The sequence below is a fragment of the Orycteropus afer genome, unplaced genomic scaffold, assembly GCF_000298275.1.
Source record: "Orycteropus afer afer isolate SDZICR_OR568_19922 unplaced genomic scaffold, OryAfe1.0 scaffold00090, whole genome shotgun sequence".
Taxonomy (NCBI): Eukaryota; Metazoa; Chordata; class Mammalia; order Tubulidentata; family Orycteropodidae; genus Orycteropus; species Orycteropus afer.
The window spans coordinates 10,594,668-10,620,199 of NW_006921677.1; the positions used below are offsets into that span (position 1 = coordinate 10,594,668).

A 25,532-nucleotide genomic window follows, 5' to 3' on the forward strand; every position below is an offset into this window, starting at 1 on the left:
GTATATACTGACATCTATTTTTACAATAAAATAAAAGTCGCAGTGTTGTAAGTGCATATGGGACATAGTATATAGCAAGTGTGAACCGTCTCTGGGTTCCTTTCACACCGGGGGATACCAACTCTTTTAAATAAAATAATACTTCCTTAAAAATCTGCCACCTAACAATTGTTTACATCATAGAAAAATAGCATTTTTGTAAAAAGAAATATAGTTACTTTGTTAAAATGGTCTATTTTAAACCAGCAATTATTTCTTCATATAAAGAATTTCTAAACATCCATACAGAAAATAAAAATAGATAATACTGAGTGCAAAGCAGACAACGGCCTATTTGCAAATGATCAAAGTATTTCATTGCCAGATAAATACTCTTAGTACATTATAGTACAAGTTTTACTCTTTTAGGAACTTAAAAGATATTGCTTTTACTTTCTGATGGCAAGTTACTCATAAGTAAAGTTACTTCCAGCAGCAGAACAACAAATTGATTAGAAATGGATCATATATATTCATTCCACATTTCCCCAAAACTCAAAGTGCTGAAACACCAGGCCTGTGCCATGAAATCTGTATCTTGAGTGTGGGACACAAGCTGTGGAGGTGAGGAAGGGGAACTTATAACACTGACAATCCTTTCGAAATCATTTCACTTCAACTCCCATGTTTGAAGGTTCACACAGAACCAGATTTGCACCAAACTATATACCAACTTGGCCAAATCCATCATCTGAAAATTCTTTTCTAAATACAGGGATTAAATCTTCATGCACTAAAAACAGATGGTTTCAATGGGCTATTGCTTTATCTCCACAAAGCAATACTGAATGACTAATTTCCTAGTGGCAGTGGTGAAAGATAAATCAACACTGAACACCCACAGTTTCCAGCTTGTACGTGGGCCAGTTGGGCTGATGGACTCAAATCAGAGGAAACTCAATTAGCACACTGAAGTGGTCCCAAACGTCACTAGTATCATCTCATCACACCCTTTCCACTCGGCTAGGATCATACGAATCTGTGAAAAGTGAAAGAAGAAAAGATAAATTGTTATATATTCAACTGGTCTGTTTGTGTTTAATATTCAGATCATAACATGTTTAGGCAGTAAAATCCAAGTGTGTAAAAAAAAAGTGTCTAAAAGTTAATTTTTAAACACGTCAAAAGTCTTGTTTTCACTAGGAGTGAAAAATGATTGCTAAAAGGCTGTTTTAGAGGGCCATCGTTAGAACCCTGTGTGGTACAAACAGTTAATGTGCTCGACTGCTAACCAAAATGCTGAAGCTTCAAGTCCACCCAGAGGTGCCTTAGAAGAAAGACCTGGTGATCTAGGTCTGAAAATGCTGCCATTGAAAACCCCATGCAACATAATTCTACTCTGACACGCATGGGGTTGCCATGAGTCAGATTCGACTTCACAGCAACAGATCTGGTTCTTTTGGTATGATCATTACCCAAACACAGATGGAAAAATGTGAGTTGCTTAATATTTTGATGATCTTTTCCTGTTGCTCATAACGGAATATAATTAACTTTAAATGCAACGTGTGTAAACTGGCAGTGATGTGTTTGGCTGATGCTAACAAAGATTTTTTAAAGTTTTATTTATATTTTGGTAAACTACAATTCTAGTTGATTGAAAGCTTGTGTTAAGATTGTCCATATCTGTGACCCAATGTTGTTCCCTAGAAGGCAGGGGACCCCGAAATCTTGACTGCTAGGCAGGCAGTTAGAGACCTCCTGTCCCCAGTTTCCACAAGCCAGCAGGCAGACCACAGGGCTGGCTGCATGCCTGCAAGAATCGTCATCTAAGGCCTTCACACACACATGTATGTGTGTATATGAGTTTGGGCCACCACACTGATCCATTCTCCAGCCCATCCTGGAAAATTCCACACCATGCCCAGTTGGCCTGGACTTCCAAAATTGAATAGCATACACAAAAGAACCCTAAAGTGCTTTCCATGCTGTATTTGGTGTTCCTGCATTTGACAAAGTCTGGGTCCACAGATCTCTGGAATACAGGCAAACCTGAGGTTCAGTTACTCGCATGGTCAAAATGCTTGCCACAGCAGCAGAAAGGTTTCCTAATTTTTGAAGGGATAAGGTTTAAGAAATCTGGAAGGATGGTACAATTTAATAATTAGAGAAACAATTACCAAGCAATCTCTTCTCAAATCCATCCTGACAACCATGTGAATTCTAGTTTCTGTAGCAGTCAATGGGTCTTACCATGCCTTCCTCACACCTTTCCAATTTATCTACAGTATATTTCTAATGACTAAGACCATGTCTGGAGCACTCTGAGGCAGATGTTTTATACCAGATTGGAAAGGCAGCCTGCTCCCCGTCAAGTCTGCCTTACTGAACCAAGTGCCCATCTGTGCACAGAGGGCATAGGAGTTGGCCTTCTCCTGACATTCCACACTTAACAAAACTCCCATATAACAACATAAGACAACAGCTGAGTACTGCATTCTGTGTTCACTCAGCCTCATGGTGTGCTGACTCTCAGAGGTACCTCCTGTGAGTAAAGATGTCTTTTTCACCACAGAGAATGGGGTAGGCCAGTCAGTATTGGAGGAAATATGTGTGAAGGCTAAACTTCCGGCTAGCTGAAGGCCTGGAAGAAGCTGACCATCTATTGAGCCCCAAATTATAAAGACATGACACTGAACAGCTCACCTCTGTGGTAGGGACACTGGAGACTCCTCCATAGAATGCCCCTGTGCCCCACAGCCCCACGGGTAAAGCTAAGGGAAACCATGGTAAGAATTCTGTAGAATAACAACAGCTCCTTGTTCAGATCATGGAGGGCTAGGTCCAGGAAAATATAATGCGAGCCACCTATGTTACTTACTTTTTTCTAGTAGCCACATTAAAACAAAAGAAAGAGGTGAAATTAATTTTATTTTATTTAAGCAAATATATCCAAAGTAGTCTCATTTCAACATGTACCCAATATAAAAATTATTGATAGTTTAGATTCTTTTTTTGGGGTATGTGTGTATGTGGTGGGGTACTATATCTTTGAATTCTGAAATCTGGTGTGTATTTTATACTTATCTCCCCACAGGGTTTCCTAGGCTATAATCTTTACCAAAACAGAATGCCAAGTATTCGCTCCTGCAGAGTAGTTAGGTGGGTTTGAACCACCGACCTTTTGGTTACCAATTGAATGCTTAACCAGTGTGCCACCAGGGCTCACTTAGAGCATATTTCAATTTGGACTAGCCATATTTCAGTGCTTGGCAGCCATATGTGACTAGGGACTACTATGAGAGAGAGCATGGGTCCAGGGATAGAGTGATTACCCTGAATATTTAGAATCCTGGTTCCTGTGGGTTCTATTTAAGCTGATGACATTGCACTAAGGTCAGCCCTGGAGGGAATTTCATGTATTAATACCCTTGACAGCTATTGCCCTTGAAGATGGACAAACATCTAGACTTCAGATGGCACTATTTGGTATCATTAGGCCTTCCCAGATTTCCCTCACTTGGGGCCTGAAGCAGATAATCTCCTTATTCACCTCCTGTCATATTAAGAGGGAGTGTAACAGAGGTTGATGGAACTAGGGGGTCTGGGCAGTCAGTGCCTCTTATTACGCTTCTGAATTGGAACATAATCCATCTAGCTGAGATAGGAATTAGTTTTGAGTTGATGATTTCTTAGGCAGAGCCAAAAAGAGAGCATTAAAATGATGTTTGCTGAAATGACCATCTTGCATCTGCTATAGAGATACTTTAGTGTAACATGATACATATTATAACACAACACAAATAATAAAGTTCTAGACGTGTGTGTGTGTTTCTGGGATGAATACAGGTATACATAATATGATCTTATTTTACAGTTCCAGAACAAAATCTGAATTTAAATGGGTTCTGAATTTGGGAGCAATGAAATGGCTCCAGCACATTGAGTAAAGGGGGTAGGAGAGAAGTGGGAATGGAGATGAGGACTCTTGTCTTTCAAATTATAATGTACATCAAAAGGTAGAAAAAATTCCAAAAGTTTATCAGCAGCATAGCAACAAGGCTTTATGCTAATTCATGAAGTAATAGTGAGTCGAAAAGTTTTATTATCTTTGTCATGTGACCCATATTCCTCTGAAAATAACTAGTTTTGAATATTGAGGCCTGGTGACCATCTAGATAAAGTCCATTCTGCTATCCAACTGAGCAGCAGAATATGTAAAAACTCATCGTAAGTGGTACCCTGCTATCTAATTATTTGAGAATACCAGAGATACTCGGTCAAGTTAACCAAGGTCTGTCCTCAGGTTTTTGGTCATTTTATTGTTTATTGAGAAATGCACCTGACATATAGTCATCCATGATGAGCTCTGATAAAATGTAATCACCTCCATGATGACATCTGCTATGAGCAGCCACTAAGTTGAAAGGATGCTTCTCAGAGGTGTGGCCTGCACCCAATATATATGGGCATCTTGGCAAAGCTCTCTGGATCCTGCATCTGTCTCATCATCATCTGACCTCTGGTTCTTTAGACTTGAACCAGTGGCCTGCCATCAGGCTCTGCAAGCCAGCGGCCTGCTGCATTACCTGCCAATCTCAGGTTAATCAGCCCCTGAAGCTACATGAGTCAGGAGGAACTTCCAGCCTAGTGCATGAACCATAGACTTGGGACTTTCCAGCCTCCACAACTGCGTAAGCCATTTCCTTGAGGTAAATCTGTGTGTGTGTGTGTGTGTGTGTAAGCTTCTCTAGAGAACCCAGCCTAAGACAGGGCATCTGCAGTAGGAAGACTTGATTTTCATTGTCTATCCTTTTGTACTATTCAACTTATTTTTTAAAACCATACACAGTACTTCTTTGTCAATTATCATTTTAGAAAAACCAATGAATAAATATTTTATATTTAAAAAAAGCATGAGGCAGTGAGGAAAGGAAAAAATAATTAAAATTTCTACTTGTTAACAACTATAGCTCAAAAAATAATTATAGCAAGGTCATGGGAGAGGTGCTTTTAATGTCTGGCTAAAATTAAAATACGCATTCATTGGATGTTTTCAATTACCTACCCAACCCCATTCACATGCCAAGTGGTCAAGTTAATAATTTAAGGACAGTTTTACTGAACTGGAAATTTTATACTACAAAATACCTCCTGAAATATGTGGTCATGGACTAAGACATGGAAATATTTACAAACTGGTGTTTACTTATAGCAGGTTGTTGTTCTATTTTAAAATCCTTACAATTCTCAGGAAGAGGTAAGACTGAAGGAACCATCTTCGTCTTATAGATTAGCATCTACTGAGCCTAAATTATGAAGACATGGGGCATGGACAGCTCACCTCAGTGCTAGAGAGATGAGGAAACTCACTTTAGCAACCCACCAAGCTTAAACTAGCATTTAAAAGCAAGCACATATATTGGGGGATGGGTAGGAGGGGTAGATCATGCTTAAACCTACAACACTTTTCCTACCATAATGGTAAAGGCTTCATATTCTTAACATTCTCTTCCTTGGCAAATACCAGATCTGTCATAAAAAGGTGACCCAAGAGGACCCTGCAAATGTATTTCAGTAATGCATTTTGCATAAGGAATAGAATAACATTGGCTAACACCCCTGTGAATCACACTGTCTTTGGGAGAAAATGTAAAAAGTGCCAAAGCAGATTTCCTTGTTAAACAACAAATTTCTAGATTCTTCAAGGTATAACAACAAGTGCTCTTTTCCATCTAATTTTGAATCCTTAGATTTCAGAAAAGAAGAAAGGGTTGGGGTTGGGGGAAAGGATAGAACCAGCCTGTTGGGGGTAGCAGTGAAATGGAGAGGGGGTGGGCTCAGGAGGTGGTGGGGATTCTGGCAGCAGCTACCTAAAATGCAAATCCTGGGGCAGCAGATTTCCTTTATGAAAAAAAAAAAAAATTGCCCTTGAGTTGATTCTGACTCAAAGGAACCCCACGTGTCAGAACAGAACTGTGCTCCACAGGGTTTTCAGTGGCTTATTTTTTGGAAGTAGATAACCAAGCCTTTCTTCTGAGGGGCCTCTGGGTGGATTTGAACCTCCAATCTTAAAGTTAGCAGCCAAGCATGTTACTAAAAGTAAAGGCTTGAACTAAATGAATTAAGGTCCATGTGACTTATGATGTGGACCTTTTGACATCTATCTCAACTCTTCTCCTTATCATTTCTAGAATGAACCATTGATCAATGCCCAGCATCTGAAGAAAATGCTCAGTGCCTGCAACAGAGATGCTGGAAGGTCTGAATTCTCCCAGCCTGTCTGTATCAGAACTCAGATAGTGAAATTGTGCTTGTGGAGAATTCTCATTACTGCCAGTTGGGAAAAACTTCCTTGTGGTTTTATGAAGAAGAGTAGGCTCTAGGAATACATTCAGGTAAGAGGATGGAGAAACTGAGCTCATATCAGAAACTGACAGGCCTGCAGGATGCTGTGGCCAAAACATGTCACCTGAAATTTAGCAGTCAACACTCAGGGGACTTTAAGGAGCATAGTTGGCGGGAGAATGACCTGGAGCAGAGAGTTGAGAAACTAACTCTTAAGGTTTCACAATTGGAGTGGTAGTGAAAACAGATAATGGGGAAAAGATTTTGGAAGATGTGAATGTAAGACCCAGCATAATGGGATAGATAGTTAATTTAAGGATCTGGTGAGTCTTTTCTTATCTAGTTAATGAAGAGCAATGAGGGAGACTTGCGAGAATGCCTGTTATTTTAGGGGATATTAAAAAGCACAAATGCTACAGTCTAAAGGATTTATTAAGTTGCCTGCACTAATGTTGGAATACTTAAATGATTTAGCTCTTTATACCAAAAACCAAACTCACTGCCACTGAGTTGGCTCCGACTCATAGCGACCCCTCCTTGGGTTTCTGAGGCAGTATCACTACAGAAGTAGGATGTCCAATCTTCCTTCTGAGGAGTGGCTGGTGGGTTTGAATAAGGGCTTGAAAAGTAGTTTATATAATTTTTATAATTATATAATCATTTTCGGTACAAGATCTGAATTTTAAAGGAAGCTTCTGGATAATTCTTTGCAAAATGAGAAACCTTTTGGTGAAATAATTCAACTTTATCTTTTCTATATAAAAACAAGCAAACTCACTGCCACTGAAGTCAGATCTGACTCATAGCAACCCCTCCTTGGGTTTCCGAGGCAGTATCACTACGGAAGTAGATCACCCCATCTTCCTTCTGAGGAGTGGCTGGTGGGTTTAAACCACCAGTGTTCTGGTTAGCAGCCAAATGCCTTAGGTACTACGCCACCAGAGCTCCCCTTCTTTTCTATATAGGCAAACTTTTATTACCCACTGGCCTCATATTTTTTATGCTCTATCAGTTGCTGTTGTGTCAACTCTGACTCACAGCGACCCCATGTGTGTCAGCGTAGAACTGTGCTCCATAGGGTTTTCAGCGGTTAATTTTTTGGAAGTAGATCACCATGTCTTTCTTCTGAGTTGCCTCTGGGTGGACTTGAATCATCAACTTTTCAGTTAGCAGTCAAACACTTAACCATTTGCACTACTCCGAGGATTCCAAATTAATACTGACAGTCTGCCCTCCTGCTCAATACCTCACCTGGGCACCAGAAGTCTTGATCACTTTTCTTCCTTGCACTCTGTGCTGCCAGATGCCTGTTTTCTTCCAAAGAGATGATGCCCGTCGGGATGGAAGCCACTCTCCGTGGCAGGTCCCTGCCATTCAGAGACACAAAGGCTCTTGGCTGCTCCCCCTGGCCTCTCTCCATCTTCAGTTCCTCAGGCTCCTCCATGGAATCCGTGCTCCTGGAGCTCAGAAGCCTCATCCGGGACACAGAGTCCACCTCTCTCATTCTCATTAAGCGGTCAGGGTCTGCTCTCCTCAGTGGGGAGGCTAGTTTCTCTTGTAAACATTCAATCACTTTGGAAGTGCTTCTGTACCTTTTTTCTGAGCCTGCCACACTTGGGCTCCTCTCGATAAAATGGAACAAAGTGGATCTGAAGGGTGGTTTTGTCTCTGAGTTCTTTTGATCCAAGGACTTGGGATCCAGTGAGTTGGGCTGCGGCTCAGGGCTGGAGGCGTCACAGGTGATGGCCCCATCCGTACCTGAGTGGGCAGACACGTGGGGAGTCCATCTAGTCATGTCTCTCTCCCCTACAAAGAGAGGGCTTTCAGTCCAGCCACACTTTCTTCGGCCATAAAAGGCATCTTTTGATGCTGTGGGGCCATCTGGCTGAGCTGAGCTGGTCAGGGGTTCTTCCCTGGGTGAATCCATCCTGAAGGCACTTTCATTGGATTCAGGGTGCTGATTATGTCCTGCTCTCCTGCTGGCCCGCAGGAGGGACTCCACGGCAACCTCGATGCCCAGAATCCGTTCAGCCCTCTCTTGAAGGGACTCATTTGGGGGGATTTCTATTGCACTTGCTTTCTCGAAAGAGCCATCTAACTGGTTTGCTCTCTTCTCTTGACCCGTATGAAGCCCCACAGACCGTAAATCTGGTGCCGAGAGTCCTCGGTTTTTGTTAGAAAGATTGAGTGGAAACGCTGTCTCCCTCTCTTCTTCACTCTCAGCCTCTGGAGTGACCATTCTGCTTGGTTCCACAGAACTGATATCATTGGCAAATGCCTGCCTTTCCTGTGGCTTCCTTGGCTCAGCTGGGTAGAGTTCAGGGGCTGGTTCTGTGTCACTTAATCTAAATGCCATCATTCTTTTCATAGGACCTGGGCTGACTGCTGGCTTGCTTCTTCTAGTTCCAACCTCCTGGTTTCTCTTCTCTGTGATCCAGTTTCCATCTGCCGACCTGAACAATTCCCCTCTGCTATCTTCTGCCTGCAGGATGCCCAGGGCTGGAGGTCCAGCCTTCTGCTCCTCATTCCAGCTTTCAGACTTACTCTTCACTCTTTCTGACCTAAATCCAGGATCCTCTGGTACCAGGATCCTTGGCTGTTGCTCACTTCTCACTGCCTGGCTGTAGCCATTGAATCCAGAATTATTCCATCTGGAGTCCGTATAGTTATCCTGTTGCCCGTCTGCCTCACTTCCTTCACTGCTACCTTCACTGCTGCTATGACTGCTCTCTTTCTGTTCTTGAAGCTCCTTGTTAAAATTTTCTAACTGACTTATTAAATCCCAGGGACGACGGCTCACAGGTTTTAACAGAAACTGACCAAACAGCTGTTGACTGTTGCATGGACTAGTTGGTTCCCCCTTCGCTACCTCGTCCTTGGCTGGAGGGTTGGCTCTGTGTCCGTGGACATCCTTGTGAGACTGACTCTGGCATGCTTTGGGTGCAGGGGCCTGACTCATGCCTGAGGACGTCCTTGAGAAAGCGCTGTTGCTTGAGGGGCTGAGATACATTTGACCTTTTAAATAATGAGCATTTGCCCCCTGCTTTTGGTCACTGGGAGCTAAAGTTGTGTGCATCGGAGCACCAGAGGCAGTGGGGTCTGAGTGATCAGGAGTCAGCACTGAATCACCTGAGCCTCCTGGCTTCCCATTAGGGAGGAGCTGTGAGATTTTGGATTCTTCAGTGAAGCTAGTCTGCGTTTGCTGGTCTCTAAACTGGTGCCCTGGACAAGAGCCAGAGTATTTGAGCTCCCTGTGTCTTGCAGGGTGAATGAATCTTAGATCATTTGTTTGTTTGTCTTCTGTTTCCCTCAGATTTTGTTTTTGTAGCTCTGCTCTGCTGCCTATGCTTCCTGTGAGTGCCTGCAGCTCCAGGTCGGTGGAAGACATGCTCAGCAGACTTTGTTCTTGCAACCCTGGGCTCTTATCAAGCCCATTCTTTTTATCAGCACTCTGCTTTAAGTCATTGTTGTTCCTATCTATCTCTGGCAGATGTGATTCAGATTTAACTGGGATGGAAACCAAGCAAAACACAGTCTCGTTCTTTTTTGTCTTTGAACTTTTCTTGGTCTGGAGCCCAGTTTCAAACTTTTTGAGCTTGGTTATGGTTTCACAGGTACTCTCGGCCTGTGGGTTTAGGGAAGAAGCGTGGCCTTCGGAGTGTCCGCGTTGGGCGCCTTTCACATCAGGTCGCTGTCCTCTCACGGCACAGTTGTCTCTTTGGTCAACAATGTCACTGGGTTCTCCATCCCTGGGGACCCGGCTCAGCAGCCACTGGGGGCTGGGATCAGAAGTGGCAGGGGCCTGCTCATTCCCAGCCATGGGTGTCATGCTGTGTGCATTTAAAAAGGCACCACCAGGTTGCATTTTCCTATGAGCTGGCTCTTGGGGAGCAGCAGGCCCAGTGCTGTATAACTTATCATAAAGCTGGGTTTCATCACTGAAACCTTGGGGATGAGTTAGTTTAATATGTCGAATACGTGGATCATCAAAAGGAATGTACTGAACAGAGCTGTTGTGAGTGGTGGCGGAACAGGGGTGTTGGGGAAGCCCATGAGGAGAGTGTGGGCTTGCATTGTATTCATTCCCAGTTCCCAGGGACCCAGCAGAACGCTGGCAACTGGCACTGGTCTTCTCAGTGGGGGGCTGCTGCTGACTGCGACCCCCACACACATATCTGGGAGTTGAATCTTCCAAGTACGGGTTTGTGATGTGTGGGGAGGGCGAATGATATGATGGCGGAGGCACATAGACTGGAGGCTCCAAACTAGAGTCTGACCCACAGTGTTCCTGCCTGGGGTCACTGGTTTTGGTCAGATAGGGAACATACAAGTCGTCTGTTGGCTGGCTGTCCTGGTACTCGGTGTTTTCGACTCCTCCCCTGGACTGTTGGTGTAGCTCATAAGATGGAGGCTTGAGGGGTCTCCCAAACTTAGGCTGTGGTAAAGGAACAACGAAGCCACTCTTCTCAGTGTTCCTTGTGGATTCCAAATTTGGTGCACAATTTGGAGGATAAAGTGGCATCTTAGGAATCTGTGGTAAATGTCCATCATTTAGCGAAATGGGCATTTCCATGCAACTTAGGCTTTCAGGGGAAAGAACTTTAGGCAACGACTGGGATTTCCCTTTGTTTTGAGGATTCAATATGTGTTCTCCTGCAATGAGTGGGTATAGATCTTGAAACGTTTTCTCCCCACCACCATCAGACATCTGCCTCCCCAACTTCCTCGGCTGGTTCCAGCTTTCCTGGTTTACATTCTGCCACTTGGCAGCGCCCGACATCCTCAGCTCTTCTTCCAAAATGGCCTTTTTCGTCACATTCTCTGTCCTTGCTCCGATGTCCCATGGGCCCTCCCTCAAGTGAACAGGCCGACTGTGAGCTTGGGCCAATCCTCTGACCTCCAGGTCCTCTCGGTCCCTTGAAACCAGCAAGCCACTGTACTCCTGTCCCCTTCTTCTCTGATAGGCTTGGTCTTTCACAGTCTGCAGCTGAGAGGACCACACCAATGGTGGCTGATTATAAAATCTACAAAACAAAAAGGCACAGATGTTACATGAAGGAAAGCAGCTCACAGAAGGAACGTACTTCTCTGCTTCCGTGAGCAGCACTCCAAGTCAAACTCAGGGCAAAACCTTTTTAAAAAATTTCTCCCAACCACACAGTACTTGTCAACTTTAAGGAAAACATGTACCACTAATTATGGTTGGAAGATGGCCACGTGTTTTGCCATCAAGGACCTAGGAGTGGCAGCGGCAGGCTGACCACAAGAACATCAGAAACATTGGCTGGACTTGAGATGTCAAGGCCCTTAGAACTTTAAAATGCCCAAGGGAACAAGGGGAAGCCCTACAGCAGGGTTTCTCAAGGTGTGGTCTTGGGCTGCTTGGAGGTCTGATTAAAAATTTAGATTCCTGGCTCAGTACAGATCTACTCAACAATCTCTAGAAGTGAGGTCTGAGAGCTTGCTTTTAACAACACTGCTCTTTAGCCCACCCACTGCCATGAAGTCAATTGCTACTCATAGCGACCCTGTAGGACAGAGTAGAATTGCCCCGTAGGCTTTACAAGGTTGTAAATCTTTACAGAAGCAGACTCCCACATCTTTCCCCTGCAGAAGCTGGTAGGTTTGAACTCCTGACCTTTTGGTTGGCAGCCAAGCGCTTTTAACCATTGTGCCACCAAGGCTCTTTGCTCTATAGCAGTGGTCTTTAAACTTCAGCATGCATCAGAATCATGTTGCTAAAACCCAGATTCCTGGGTCCCATGCTCAGTTTCTGATTCACTCTAGGCCTGGCGGGGGGTGGGGAATGGGAGTGGGAGGGGATGTCATGTGCCTGAGTGGTATAAATAGTTACCATGCTGGGCTGCTAACCTAAAGATTGGAGGTTGGCGTCTACCCAGAGGTGCTGTGGAAAAAAGACCTGGTGATAGACATTAGAAAAATCAGCTATTAAAAACCCTATGGAGCATAGCTCTGCTATGACACACATGGGGTTGCCATGAGTCAGAATCACCACAGCAACTGGTTTTGTTATATTTTAGATCTGGGTGGGGCCCAAAATTTACATTTCTAATAGGTTCAAACCCACCAGCCACTCCTCGGAAGGAAGGCTGGGCAATTTATTTCCGTAGTGATGCCGCCTCAGAAACCCAAGGAGGGGTCGCTATGAGTCGGGGCTGACTCAGTGGCACATAACAACGACAACAAGTTCTCAGTTGACTCTGATGCTGTTTGTTGGGGATCACACTTGGAGAACTTTCAACGCCAATGGTTCTCAACCTTGATTACACATCAGAATCACTGGAGGAACTTCTAAAATCCTGATGCCCAGGCAGTATCTCAGATCAACTAACTGCATTATAATCTCAGAAGGGAAAGGGGGAGACTTAGGCTTCAGTATCTTCTCAAGTTACCCCAGAAATTTCTGGCTTGTGGCCAAGACCAGGAGCCACTGCTCTAGAACATTTCCTACACTTCCCTGATGAATGAATCACCCAGGACACCTGTTAAATATACATAATATCAGATCTCTTCCCCTAAAAATTCTGATTCAGTAGGTCTGGGTTAAACCAGAACCAAACTCACTGTCCTGGAGTCAGTTCCAACTCGTAACAACCCCTCCTTGGGTTTCCCAGGTGTTATCTCTATGGAAGTAGATTGCTCAGTCTTCCTTCCGAGGTGTGGCTGGTGGGTTTGAACCACCAGCCTTCTGGTTAGCAGTCAAATACCTTAGGCACCACGTCACCTGGGTTAGGGCCCAGGAATCTGTAGTTTTAAGTAGCACTCCAGGTAATTCTTATCTTCAGGTGATAAGGGAAATACAGCTAAGACCAACTTGGAGAGTGACCCAAAGGAAAGGGTGGGAGGCTCTTCCTATGGGACACAACTCTCTCTGAGACAGGAAATGGTAGCATCAAATACCAACCCAGTTCTACGTGTCTGTACAACACACAAATGGACATTAGAATTACCTTGGGAGCCCCTTTTAAACACTGATGCCCAGGTCTACCCCCAAATATTTGGATTTAATCTATCTAGTGAGGAACCCGAAGGAGCTCTGGTAGCATAGTGCATAGGGCACTTGACTGCCAACCAGAAGGCTGGTGGTTCAAACCCACCAGCCACTCCTCAGAAAGAAGGTTGGGCAATCTACTTCCGTAGTGATACTGCCTGAGAAACCCAAGGAGGGGTTGCTATGAGTCGGGTCCAACTCGACGGCACATAACAACAACAACAACAGTGAGGAACCCAAAAAACAGTATTCAAAATCTCCCCAGATGATCCTAGCATGCATCCAGCATGTAGAATTCCTGTTCTAATATAAGCAAAAAAAAAGTATCTGAACAGGTATGTAAGACTATGTAGGAGTATTAAGCTACTACTGACGAGTGACCAGAGTCTAGGACTATAACATGTTGTCGTTGTTATGTGTCATAGAATTGGACTCGACTCATAGTGACTCCTCCTTGGGTTTCCAAGATGGTATCTCTACAGAAGTAGATTGCCTAACCTTCCTTCTGAGGAGTAGCTGGTGGATTTAAACTGCCAGCCTTCTGATTAGCAGTCAAGTGCCTTAGGCACCATGCTACCAGAGCTCCTAGACTATAACACAGAAAGACAATTAACCAGAAAGAAGCTCAGGGGACTCAATTATTTTGATTAATGATGGGCTAAGCAGAAAATGTTTCAACTCTCTAACATTACTGTTTGCTTTTCAAATCTTAGATGAGATTTATATTCATGGTTGAAAAATTTAGAAACCTTAGAAAATTTAAAAAAAAAAAAAATTGCTTGTAATTTTTCTACCCAGAGATAGTTACTCCTGATATATATCTTTGTGTGTGTGTGAATATGTATTTTAAAATAGCCTTTGTATTCTACCAAAGGAGCCCTGGCGGATCAGTGGTTAAAGCGTTCAGCTGTGAACCAGCCAGCTGGCCCATGGGAGAAAAAAGTGGCAGTCCGCTTCCATGAAGATTTATATCCTTGGAAATCCTATGGGGCAGTTCTACTCTGTCTTTTAGGGTTGCTATGAGTCAGAATTGACTTGATGGTAGTAGGTATTCTAAAAGGTATTTGATTTTGTGTGAATATTTAACAACACTTTTACTACAAACAGCAACAGCTGGTACTTAAATAGCATTTACTATGTGCTAGATCTGTAAATAGGGACACATCCTTGGGTTTCTTCTATCACTACAGAAGTAGATTACTCAATCTTCCTTCTGAGCAGTGGCTGGTGGGTTTGAACCACCAGCCTTCTGGTTAGCAGTCAAATGCCTTATGCACAATGCCACCAGAGCTCCTAGATCTATACAAGGAGCCTTTCTTGCCCAGTGGTTAAGCACTTGGCTGCTAACCAGAAAGTTGGCAGTTTGAACCCACCAACTGCTACATGGGAGAAAGATGTAGCAGTCGGCTTCCATAAAGAGTTACAGCCTTGAAAACTCTATGGGGCAGTCCTACTCAGTCTTATAAGGTTGCTAAGTGTTGGAATTGACTTGATGGGGATGGGTTAGATCTATACTACAATCATGAAGATGGCACAGGACTCGGCAATGTTTCGTTCTATTATATAAACATTGCCGTGAGTTGGAGCAAAGTCAATGGCAACTAACAACAGGTCTATATTAAGTGCTTCTGCACATTAACTTCACAAGCATTCTCAGGTAGATACAACTGTCTTTCCCACATAAAGATACCGAGGCCCAAAAGTAACTTGCTAAACATTAACATTTAATGAATATTTATTTATGCTGTGTCAGGTGCTGTGCTGAGCACACCAAATGAATTATTTCATTTAAACTTTATACCACCATTGTTGTTGTTGTTGCAGTTATGTGCCGTCAATTCAGACCTGACTCATGGCAACCTTATGTCCCCCATTTTACCAATAAGGAAACTGAAGTAGAGAGGTTTTAAAACCAAGTCACACAGCTTTTAAGTAGTGGGAAAAGGATTCAAATGAAAGACATGTGAATTTAAGAGTACATTTTACTTCTTTCTATATAATTGAAAAGGGGTTCTAGTGGTGCAGTGGCTAATGCACTCAGCTAATTAAGAGGTCAGTAGTGCGAACCCACCAGCCGTTCCACAGGAGAAAGATGAGGCAGTCTGCTTCCATAAAGATTTACAGCCTTGGAAACCCTATGAGGCAGTTCTATTGTCCTAGAGGGTTGCTGTGAATCAGAACTGACTTGATGGGTTTGAGTCATGCAATGATAAAATTCCTCAAATGCGTATTTTTAATGGCTAAGTAATATTCTATACACATTTACATGATTTATTTTACTACATTACCATTATTTGACATGTATGTCAATTCCATCCTAAAACATTTTGATAGACACTATTTTTCACAAGGAATTCCTGGATAGTGCAAACGGTTAAGAGCTGGACTACTAATTGAAAGGCCTGCATTTCCTCATCACACAGTGTAGGCTGCCTTAACACTGGCCATGTTAAGAGGTCACAATTTCTTGGTTCCTGTCATCAAAATCATGTTTTGAACACTTAGGTTTTAAACACTTAGCAGAGCACTGCTTGGGTCAGGTTCTATAAAGACTGTTCAGAATAGAAAGGTTATTTTAGGAACCATTGCTCCTGGCCTCTGTGATAGTCTTGAAAATTTTCCCACATGCCTTAGGTGAGCCAACAAATTGCTGCCCAGACTGTGTGCAGCTCTGGAAGCCACTGTCCCATCCTTTAGAACTCCTCTGTGACTTTACTGCCCATTGGCAGCTGAGAAACAGTTCAGATAAATCACTTAAAAATTCTCCGCACTTACTGCCTATGAGGTCTTAGTCTCTATGCAAAGCCCAAGGACAAGACATATAAATTGCAAGTTAATTAAACATTACAGTTCTCATAACCAATTGCCACTGAGTTGATTCTGAGTCATGGTGACCCTCGTGGGTGCCAAGTAGACTGTGCTCTATAGGGTTTTCAGTAGCTAATTTTTTTGGAATAGATCTTCAGGCCTTTCTTCTGAGGCTCCTCTAGATGGACTCAAATCTCCAACCTTCTGGTTAGCAGCAAGGTGTGTTAACCATTTGTTCCACCTAGGGATACACGATTGTTATAGATTCAATTAAAGAGAAAGTAAAATAAACCATTGGGAAGTACATGGTCTCCTCTATTCTTAAGCTAATGGTGAATAGGCTTTATCACCACAGAACCTATACCCACTGCCATCGAGTCAATTCTGATTCATAGCAACTCCCACTGGGCTCCTAAGGCAGTAAATCTTTACAGAAGTAGATTGCCCCATCTTCCTTTCATGGAGCAGCTGGTGGGTTTGAACTACCAACCTTCTGGTTAGCAGTCAAATGCCTTAGGAACTGTGCCATCGGAGCTCCTTTTATTAAACACCTTTCTCACTTCTCACAGTCCTGTACATTTTTTTCCTAAAGTCCTCAGCTTAATAGAAGAAATAGCACTATTTGGCTTATGTGCATTTTCAAAACTGATATATTGGTTTCACAGTAAGCATGCAATGTGCTTAGGAGAGATGGCTGAAATCCCAAAGTGTTATTTGTCTGTTTGTGTGCTATGTGTATAATCAGAAGAAAAATAAAAAATGACATAAATAGGGCAGGAAGAATACAAGCAGACTATAAAGAGCTCCTTTCCTAGAGAAGTATGTGGTCAGTTTTCTATGGCATGAATCTATTTCCCCTCCCCAAAATGTTACACTAGTATCTTAAATTTTTCAGAACTGCCATTTATACTTACTCAAGAAGGCTAAGCATTCTGAATTAAACTTTTTTGTGTCTATTTATACTATATACCAAAATCTCAAATTAAGAAAAATACTGGCCATCTGGGAAAATTTAAATAATTAAACAATATTGTCACATTACATAGAAAACTATGAGGCATTCATCCATTTTGTACCTAGTATGAGTCAGACTCTGACACAAGGACCACACATAATAATGTTATTGGATGCCATCAAGTCAATTCGGACTCATAGTGACCCCACACAACAGAGTAGAACTATCCCATAAGGTTTCTTAAACCCAACCCAACTGTTTTTGTTACCTAGTGCCACTCTGAAAGGAATATACCACAAATGGGATGGCCTTAACAAACAGGAGTTTATACTCTTTCAGTTTGGAGGCTTTAAGTACAAGTTCAAAGTGCCAGGCTCTAGGGGCTGGGTGAAAGCCCATCAGTCTTGGGCTTCAGCTCTGCCTCCAGCTCCTGGCCCATTGAAACTAGAGGCTTTTCTTCACTCAGACAGCTGCTGGCTGCTGAGGCTGCCAAGCCCAAGGTTGACAAGTAAAAAGGCACAGTCCTGATATTACCAAATCACACGGCAGGCCATTAATTCAAGTCCATTTTAAGTCCTAAGGTTGGCAGAGCATGGCGGGGTGCTGAAACAAAGACATGGCTACATGCAGGGTTCAAGGTACCATAAGCTAGAGACCATTCCCAAAGCTGCTGCTTATATACGGGAAACAGACCACATACCCAAAGCAGCTACTCAGCTGCTTGTGGTAGAGCCCACCATGGACTTGATTGCCAGTCTCATCATGGGGAAAAACTACCACCAGCTGCCCAGCCACTCAACCAGGCCCAGCCAAGTTGACATAAAAACATAACCACCACACTAACTCACTGCAGTGGAGTCAGATCCGAGTCATAGCGACCCCTCCTTGGGTTTCTGAGGTGGCAGGGTTTCCTAGGCTGTAATGATCTTTAAGGAAGCCTAGCATCAGGTCTTTCTCCTGCAGAGTGGCTGGGCAGGTTCAAACCATCAACCTTTCAGTTCACAGTTGAGTGCTTAACCACTGCACCACTTGAGCACCTTCCACATAGTGATGCTGTTGTTGTTAGGGGCCATCGAGTCGGCTCCGACTCACAGCAACCCTATGTGCAACAGAATGAAACACTGTCCAGTCCTGTGCCAGCCTCACAATTCTTGCTATACCTGAGCCCATCACTGCAGCCACTGTGTCAGTCCATCTCGTTGAGTGCCTTCCCCTTTTTCTCTGACCCTCCACTTTGCCAAGCATGATATCCTTCTCCAGGGAATGGTCCCTTCTTACAACACGACCAAAGTAGGTGAGATGAAGTCTGGCCATTCTCTCTTCCAAGGAGCATTCCAGTTGCACTTCTTCCAGGATAGATTTGTTCATTCTTTTGGCAGTCTTTGGAAATTTCAGTATTCTTTGCCAACACCACAATTCAAAAGCATCAACTCTTCTTCGGTCTTCCTTATTCACCGTTCAGCTCTCATATGCATATGAGGCAACTGAGAATACCGTGGCTTGGGTTAGGTGCACCTTAGTCTTCACACAGACATCTTTGCTCTACAGCACTTGAAAGAGTCTTTCCAGCAGATTTGGCCAGTGCGTCGTTTAATGTCTTCACTGCTGCTTCCATTGGTGTTGCTTGTGGAACCAAGAAATAAGAAGTCCTTGATAACTGCAATCTTTTCTCCATTTACTGTGATGCTGCTCTGGTCCAGTTGTGAGGATTTTCATTTTCTTTATATTGAGGTGTAATCCATACTGCAGACTGTAGTCTATTAATCTTCATCAGTAAGTGCTTCAAGTCATCTTAACTTTCAGCAAGCAAAGTTGTGTCATCTGCATATCGCACAATGTTAATGAGTCTTCCTCCAATCCAGATGCTTTGTTCTTCATAAAGTCCAGCTTCTTGGATTATTTGCTCAGCATAAAGATTGAATAAGTATGGTGAAAGGATATAACCCCGATGCACTCCCTTCCTGATTTTAAACCGTGCAGTATCCTCTTGTTCTGTTTGAATGACAACTTCCTGGGCTATGTACAGGTTCCTCATGAGTACAGTTAAGTGTTCTGGAATTCCCTTTCTTCTCAATGTTATCCATAATTTGTTATGATCCACACAGTCAAATGCTTTTGCATAATCAATAAAACACAAGTAAACATCTTTCTGGTATTCTTTGCTTTCAGCCAAAATCCATCTGACACCAGCATATCCCTCATTTTCTATACACCTACAAGGAAGACCAGTGAATATGACTATCATTTAAACTTACATACCAACCACCAAAGCCAAAGATGAGGAAATTGAAATTTTTACCAACTTCTGTAGGCTGAAATTGACTGAACATGCAATCAAGATGTGTTATGACTGATGATTGGAATGCAAAGTTGGAAACAAAGAAGAATCACTGGTAGCTGGAAAACATGGCCTTGGTGAAAACGTGGAGATTGCTGTATGACAAAATTTTGCAAGACCAACAACTTATTCATTGAAAATATCTTTTTTCAACAACATAAACAACAGTTATACATGTGGACTTCAGATGGAATAATACACAGTTATTAGATAGACTACATCTGTGGCAAGAGGTGATGGAGAAGCTCACTATCTTCAACCAAAACAAGGCCAGGAGCTGACTGTGGAACAGATCATCAACTGCTCATAAGCAAGTTCAAGTTGAAGCTGAAGACAATTAAAACAAGTCCACAAGAACCAAAATATGACCTTGATTATATTCCTCCTGAATTTAGAGACCATCTAAAGAACAGATTTGACACACTGAACACCATATGGTGACAGTTATGGTAAATTTCTCCTCCAGACAAGTTATCAAGTATAAATATTCTACTGGCTTCTATGTTCAGAATCCATGTGCAACTGACTCTGTATGTTTAAAAGCCAAGAATATATTTCTTAATGTCTAGAAAGTCAGGTGAGATCAATATTTTTCTTTTTTAAAAAAAAGTGAAGCTAATGATTTACATTGAAAACATCACGTCAACAATCAGACTTTTTTACAAAAACATGCTGAACACAATAAAATATGGTGGGAAAAAGATAAGGAAAGCAAAGTGAAATGCGATGGCCCAAATAAATGGTGTTGACAAGTTCAGTGAGACAAGCAAGGTCTTTATTCAGAGTTCCTGGGAGAAGAAGGCACAGACAAGGCGGAAGTCACACTTGCTAACAGCATCCTGCCTTATCACAGAAGACAGACACGATGCCAATAAAATCACTGATAAAAACTGTTTGTAAAATATTTGAGATGTGAACATGTGGAAGACAACATGGCTTAAGGAAAATGAGCAAATCTGTTCACAGAACATCGACAAGCTAATTATGAAAGCAAGGAGCTTCTTTTTCTTTTTCTTTTAACATGACTCTTTTTAAGCCACGACAGGAAATACTGTTTTCTTCTTTGAAAAAAGTAAAGGCATTCTCAGAATGGCAATATTTGAAATGACCTTTAACCACGGTTTCACACGCTCTAGGATTATGTTCACAGAGACTGTAAGGTCCTTGTGAGCTGTACCAGCTTGTTATCAGTTGGGCATGCAATAGCCTACCATTGTGCCCTGTCCCCAGTGGGCACTGGAGACATGGCTTAATAAAACACTGAATGGAGTTGTGTTGCCTGCCTGACTGGACAGGAGGTTGAGTGGGAAGTGTAACAGGGACACACATTCATTGTTGAGAATTTGTGACCCCCTCCCTCCTCCATGAACAAAATCCTGAACCTGGTCCAGATTTGGGTCATGCTGGCCCAAAAAGCCTCATCAGTTATACTATACTCTGGAGTTAAGGATGGAGCTGGGGGTATACCACTAAAGTCATCTCCAGGTCCAGTGATTTCTTCCTAATTAGCAAGTGACATCATCTGGCAGATACTGGTTGCTCTCAATGGCCTCCACACCTAGGAATCACATTCTGGACTAGTGGATAGCTACCATTCTTTACGCCAGCCCTTTCCCTTCAGATACTGTTCCTGGTTCCAGATGGGCCAGCTGTTCTTGGGAGCTCTAGTGGCTCTTATGCAGATAAATATAAGCATAAAGGTTGTATGTGTCACTCAAAGAACATCATAATTTTCTAACGAAAAACCTTCTTCTGCTGAGCTGGTAGAAGGCATCTGGGCCATTTCTTCAACCAGTTGCTATCACGTTGATGCCAAAACCTGGCGGCCCAATATGTGTCAGAGCAGAACTGAGCTCCATAGGGTTCTCAATGGTTGACTTTTCAGAAGTAGATTGCTAGGTCTTTTTTGTGACGTGCCTCTGGGTAGACTTGAACCTTTAACCTTTCAGTTAGCAAGCAGCCCAGCACATTAACAATTTGTACCACCCAAGGACTCTTTGGGGCATCTCTTTAGAGTAACTCATGTTCACCAGCCCAACATGAGATGTCTGACATGATTTTGTGATGGCAACAGTCATCCTTCCCTGTAGAATTTGCACTTCGTGTTCTTCGGGCCTGGAAGCCTGAAATTTTCCTTCTCAGCATGCCTTGAAATATCTAATACACTACTTTGTGGAAATAACCCTCTGGCCTAGGGTAACAGATGGGTTAATTTGAGAAAGGGAAAGAATGGGGTCAGGTGATTAAAGTGTAGTTGTTAGATGAGGTAAAGGTCAATCAGAAAAGATAAAGCTGCTCTGAAATATCAATGGATAAATATTTCTATTTAGAAAGTTTAATTTGAACAAGAATAGTATGTTGCATTGGCAGAGATATAACTAGAAAATATACAAATGCCTGGTCAAACTGCTAAAATACTGGTATGCCTGTCTTTTACAATGTCACAATAATGAGTATAAACAATAAACAGCATAGATTTAGTGGAAATAAAGCACTGGTAGATTATTACAGGAGATTAATGCTTTGTTATTTTTAAAAAAGCTATAAACTTAATGGGTCTGCAAGAGGAAGCATAGTAAATTCTTGGAACTTGCAAATGATGCTAAATTTAGACACATGAATAAGAGGAACAAAAAACAATTCAAATTTACTGAAGTTAACAATGTGCATGATGGTAGCTCAGGGAGATTTTCTTTTGGAAAAGTGCTTGCTGACACACCTGAATGAAAGCACCTGAAGCCACAGATATTTGGCAGCAGAGTCGTCTGGACTGGACTGAAGCTTGGGTCGGGGCTCTGTGAAGCTTAGCTCACGATAGAAGACGTCAAGCTGCAAGCCATTCTCACAGCAGTGTAACTCATTCTACAACAGGACCATAACATTTTTAAAACTTTGAGAGCTAGAAACAGGCACAAACTGCTTTTTTGTGGCTGCCAGCAGTATTTGAAGTGTCTTTGGGAAAGGACTTTAACAGCCTTTTGATTTTGCAAGGTCTTGTAAAAAACCTTTTATATCTGCAGGGTAAGGTTTGGGACTGCACTCAAGAGGCCCTCCCTTAGGCAATGCAGTTTGAGGTTGATGGGTGCTTTTTATAAATTAGTAAATTCACTGCTGGTGCTGATGAAAAATACTGCCCCATTTTACAAACTGTGGTAAAAATTCTAGTACTCTATCTTTTTAATTCCCAACAAAATCAGAGACTAACTATATCTTTTTAATTTGCAACAAAATCAGAGACTAGGAAAACCACTCACTGAAAAGGGTACTTCAGTCTTATGCCTATGAACTATTCACTGGTAGAATTCTCACCATGCGTGCAGAGACCCAGGTTCCATTCCTGGCAAGTTCACTTCACATGCTGGCTACCACCTGTCCATCAGTGGAGGCTTTGCATGTTGTTGTGATGCTAAACAGGTTTTAGTGGAGCTTCCACACTAGGATAGTCTAGAGAGAAAGGCCTGGCAAGCTCTTTCCAAAAATTCAGCCATTAAAAACTGTATGGAGTTTGTGTAAAACAAACTCTGCTCTGTAAACTTGCACCTAAAGCACACAATTTAAAAAAATAATGATAAAAAAAAAAAATCTCTATGGATCACAACAGTCTGATCCTGTTATGCATTGGGTCACCATCAGTCAGGGACCAATTCAATGGGTGGTAACAACAACAACATGAACCATTAACAAACAATCACATAAAGAAGGAAAAGAAATGGGAAGTGAGAGGGAGCAAAGGAACAAAAGTGAAGAAAGAGGGGTAGAAGATCTGCATGGAAGAAGAAAAATAATAATACAGAGAACAGGTAGGAGGGAATTGGTGGAGGACCACCCAGGGGATAGGACACTGACTTCATGAACTGACTTGCCTGTCCTCAATGGAAAGGCTAGAACCTCTGGTAGTGAATCATGTCACCTTTGAACAACAGCCATCCTACAACTGCACTTAAGAGACAAAGAAGCCCATTTCACAAATCCCTATCTCTGATTCAAGCCAGTTACTTAAATAACCACCACCAGTCATAGTAGAGTTGACTCTGGCTTGTGACAACCCTAAATGTGTCAGAGTAGAACTGTGTTCCTTTTGAGTTTGCAATGGCTGATTTTTAGAAGTACATCAACAAGCTTTTCTTTCAAAGTGTCTCCAGGTGGACTTGCACCTCCAATCTTTCAGTAAGAAGCGAAGTATATTAAGTGTTTGCATCACCCATGAACTCCAGTTATTTAAATTGTTGTTGTTGTTGTTAGGTGCCATCAAGTTGGCTCCAACTGATAGCGACCCTATGTACAACAGAACAAAACACTGCCCAGTCCTGCACAATCCCCACAACCCTTGCTATACCTGAGCCCATCATTACAGCCACTATGTCAGTCCATCTTGCTAAGGGTCTTCCCCTTTTTCTCTGACCCTTCACTTTATCAAGCATGATACCCTCCTCCAGGGACTGGTCTCTTATGAAAACACAACCAAAGTAGGTAAGACGAAGTCTGGCCATTCTCGCTTCCAAGGAGCATTCTGGCTTGCACTTCCTCCAGGACAGATCTGTTCATTCTTCTGGCAGTCCATGATACTTTCAGTATTCTTTGCCAACACCATGACTCAAAAGCATCAACTCTTCTTCGGTCTTCCTTATTCACTGTCTAGCTTTCACATGCATATGAGGCGACTGAACACACCATGGCTTGGGTTAGGCTTACTCTAGTCTCCAAAGAGACATCTTTGCTCTTCAGCACTTTAAAGTAGTTTTTTGGTAGCAGATTTGCCCAGTGCAAAATGACGTCTGATTTCTTGACTGCTGCTTTCATTGGCGTTGACTGTGGAACCAAGTTGCTCTAGGCATACAGCTATTTAAATCAGACAACCCATTTTACTGATGAAAATGGCAAGGACACAGTAATGACTTTGCATTTAAAGTCAAGAAGTAACTTTGGAGTCTTTTCATCCCAGCAGCAGCCTCCCCAGAAGAGCATGTACAAACATTTCTATACACACAAAGATTCCCAAGGAGAGATGCTTCTGCATCTAAAGAAAAAATAATCTGGCACACCATCATGATATAGATTCATCCTTAGAGACTAAGGTGAAGCCAACTCTTCAAGGACTATCATCTCAGGGAGGGAGGAATTAGCAGAGAAATGGTTCCCTACCCAAGTCACCAGGTAAAGTTCCAGCAGAAGTGGAGGCAGGTGCTGTTTCCTCCTTCCCAAATGTGGTGCCTTCCCATCTGGGTCCTGGTAGCTGTACCCTCATTTAGTACAGGTTCTTAATCACATTCTAATTTTCTAACTTTGTGATGAAAGGGCTTAGACTGAAAAATGTAGAATGAAAAGATACTGTCTGGGGTTAGGCCTGGGGGAGCCGAGGGAAGTGCAGCTAACCCCCAAAGAAGGCTGAGTTAGGTCAAATAGAACTGCCATGGGTTGGGTCACTCACACTGTCTCCATGGGAAAAAACACCTGGAGATCTGCTCCTGTAAAGATTACAACCTAGAAAATCCTAAGGGGCAGTTAGTTCTCTGTTCTATTGGGTTGCTATGAGTCAGAATCCGACTCAGCAGCATAGTGGTCAAGTTGTTTGGAGAGTGGTGTGTCTGCCCTGGGGCCACACTGCCTTGGTTTAAATGTCAACACCACAGCTTTCCAACAGTATGCCTAAAGCAACATATTCCACATTTCTTTCCCTGTTTCCTCACCTGTATTAAGGAGATGGAAATTATGCTTTCTTTTCTCAGTTTGTTAGGAGGGATTAAATGAGATAATATATTTAAGCATAGTTTCTGATACATAATCAACCCTTGCCTTTTGCTATTATTATTATTATTAACCCAATTAAAATACACTAAAACCAAAAAACCAGTTGCCATCAAATTGCCTCTGATTCATGGCAACCTCATATGTGTCAGAGTAGAACTGTGTTCCATAGGGTTTTCAATGGCTGATTTTTTTGGAAGTGGATCACCAGGGCTTTCTTCCGAGGTACCTCTGAGTAGACTCCAACCTCCAACATTTTGGTTAATAGCCAAGTATGCTCATTGTTTGCAACATCCAGGGATTAGATGCTTGGAGGAGGTAATTTTTTTTTTTTTTTTTTTTTTTTT

General features: G+C 42.6%; 1 protein-coding gene across 1 annotated transcript in view; it reads right to left on the reverse strand.

The window, feature by feature from the left end:
* Nucleotides 1-983: 983 nt before the first annotated feature.
* The window catches only part of JCAD (junctional cadherin 5 associated), a 41,364-nt gene continuing 16,815 nt past the window's right edge, over nt 984-25,532 (reverse strand). The window contains exons 2-3 of the mRNA XM_007942480.1: nt 7,579-11,351; nt 984-1,018 (exon numbers count right to left, since the gene is read on the reverse strand). Of these exons, the coding sequence (XP_007940671.1) occupies nt 984-1,018; nt 7,579-11,351 (3,808 nt within the window). The remainder of the gene's footprint in view (nt 1,019-7,578; nt 11,352-25,532) is intronic.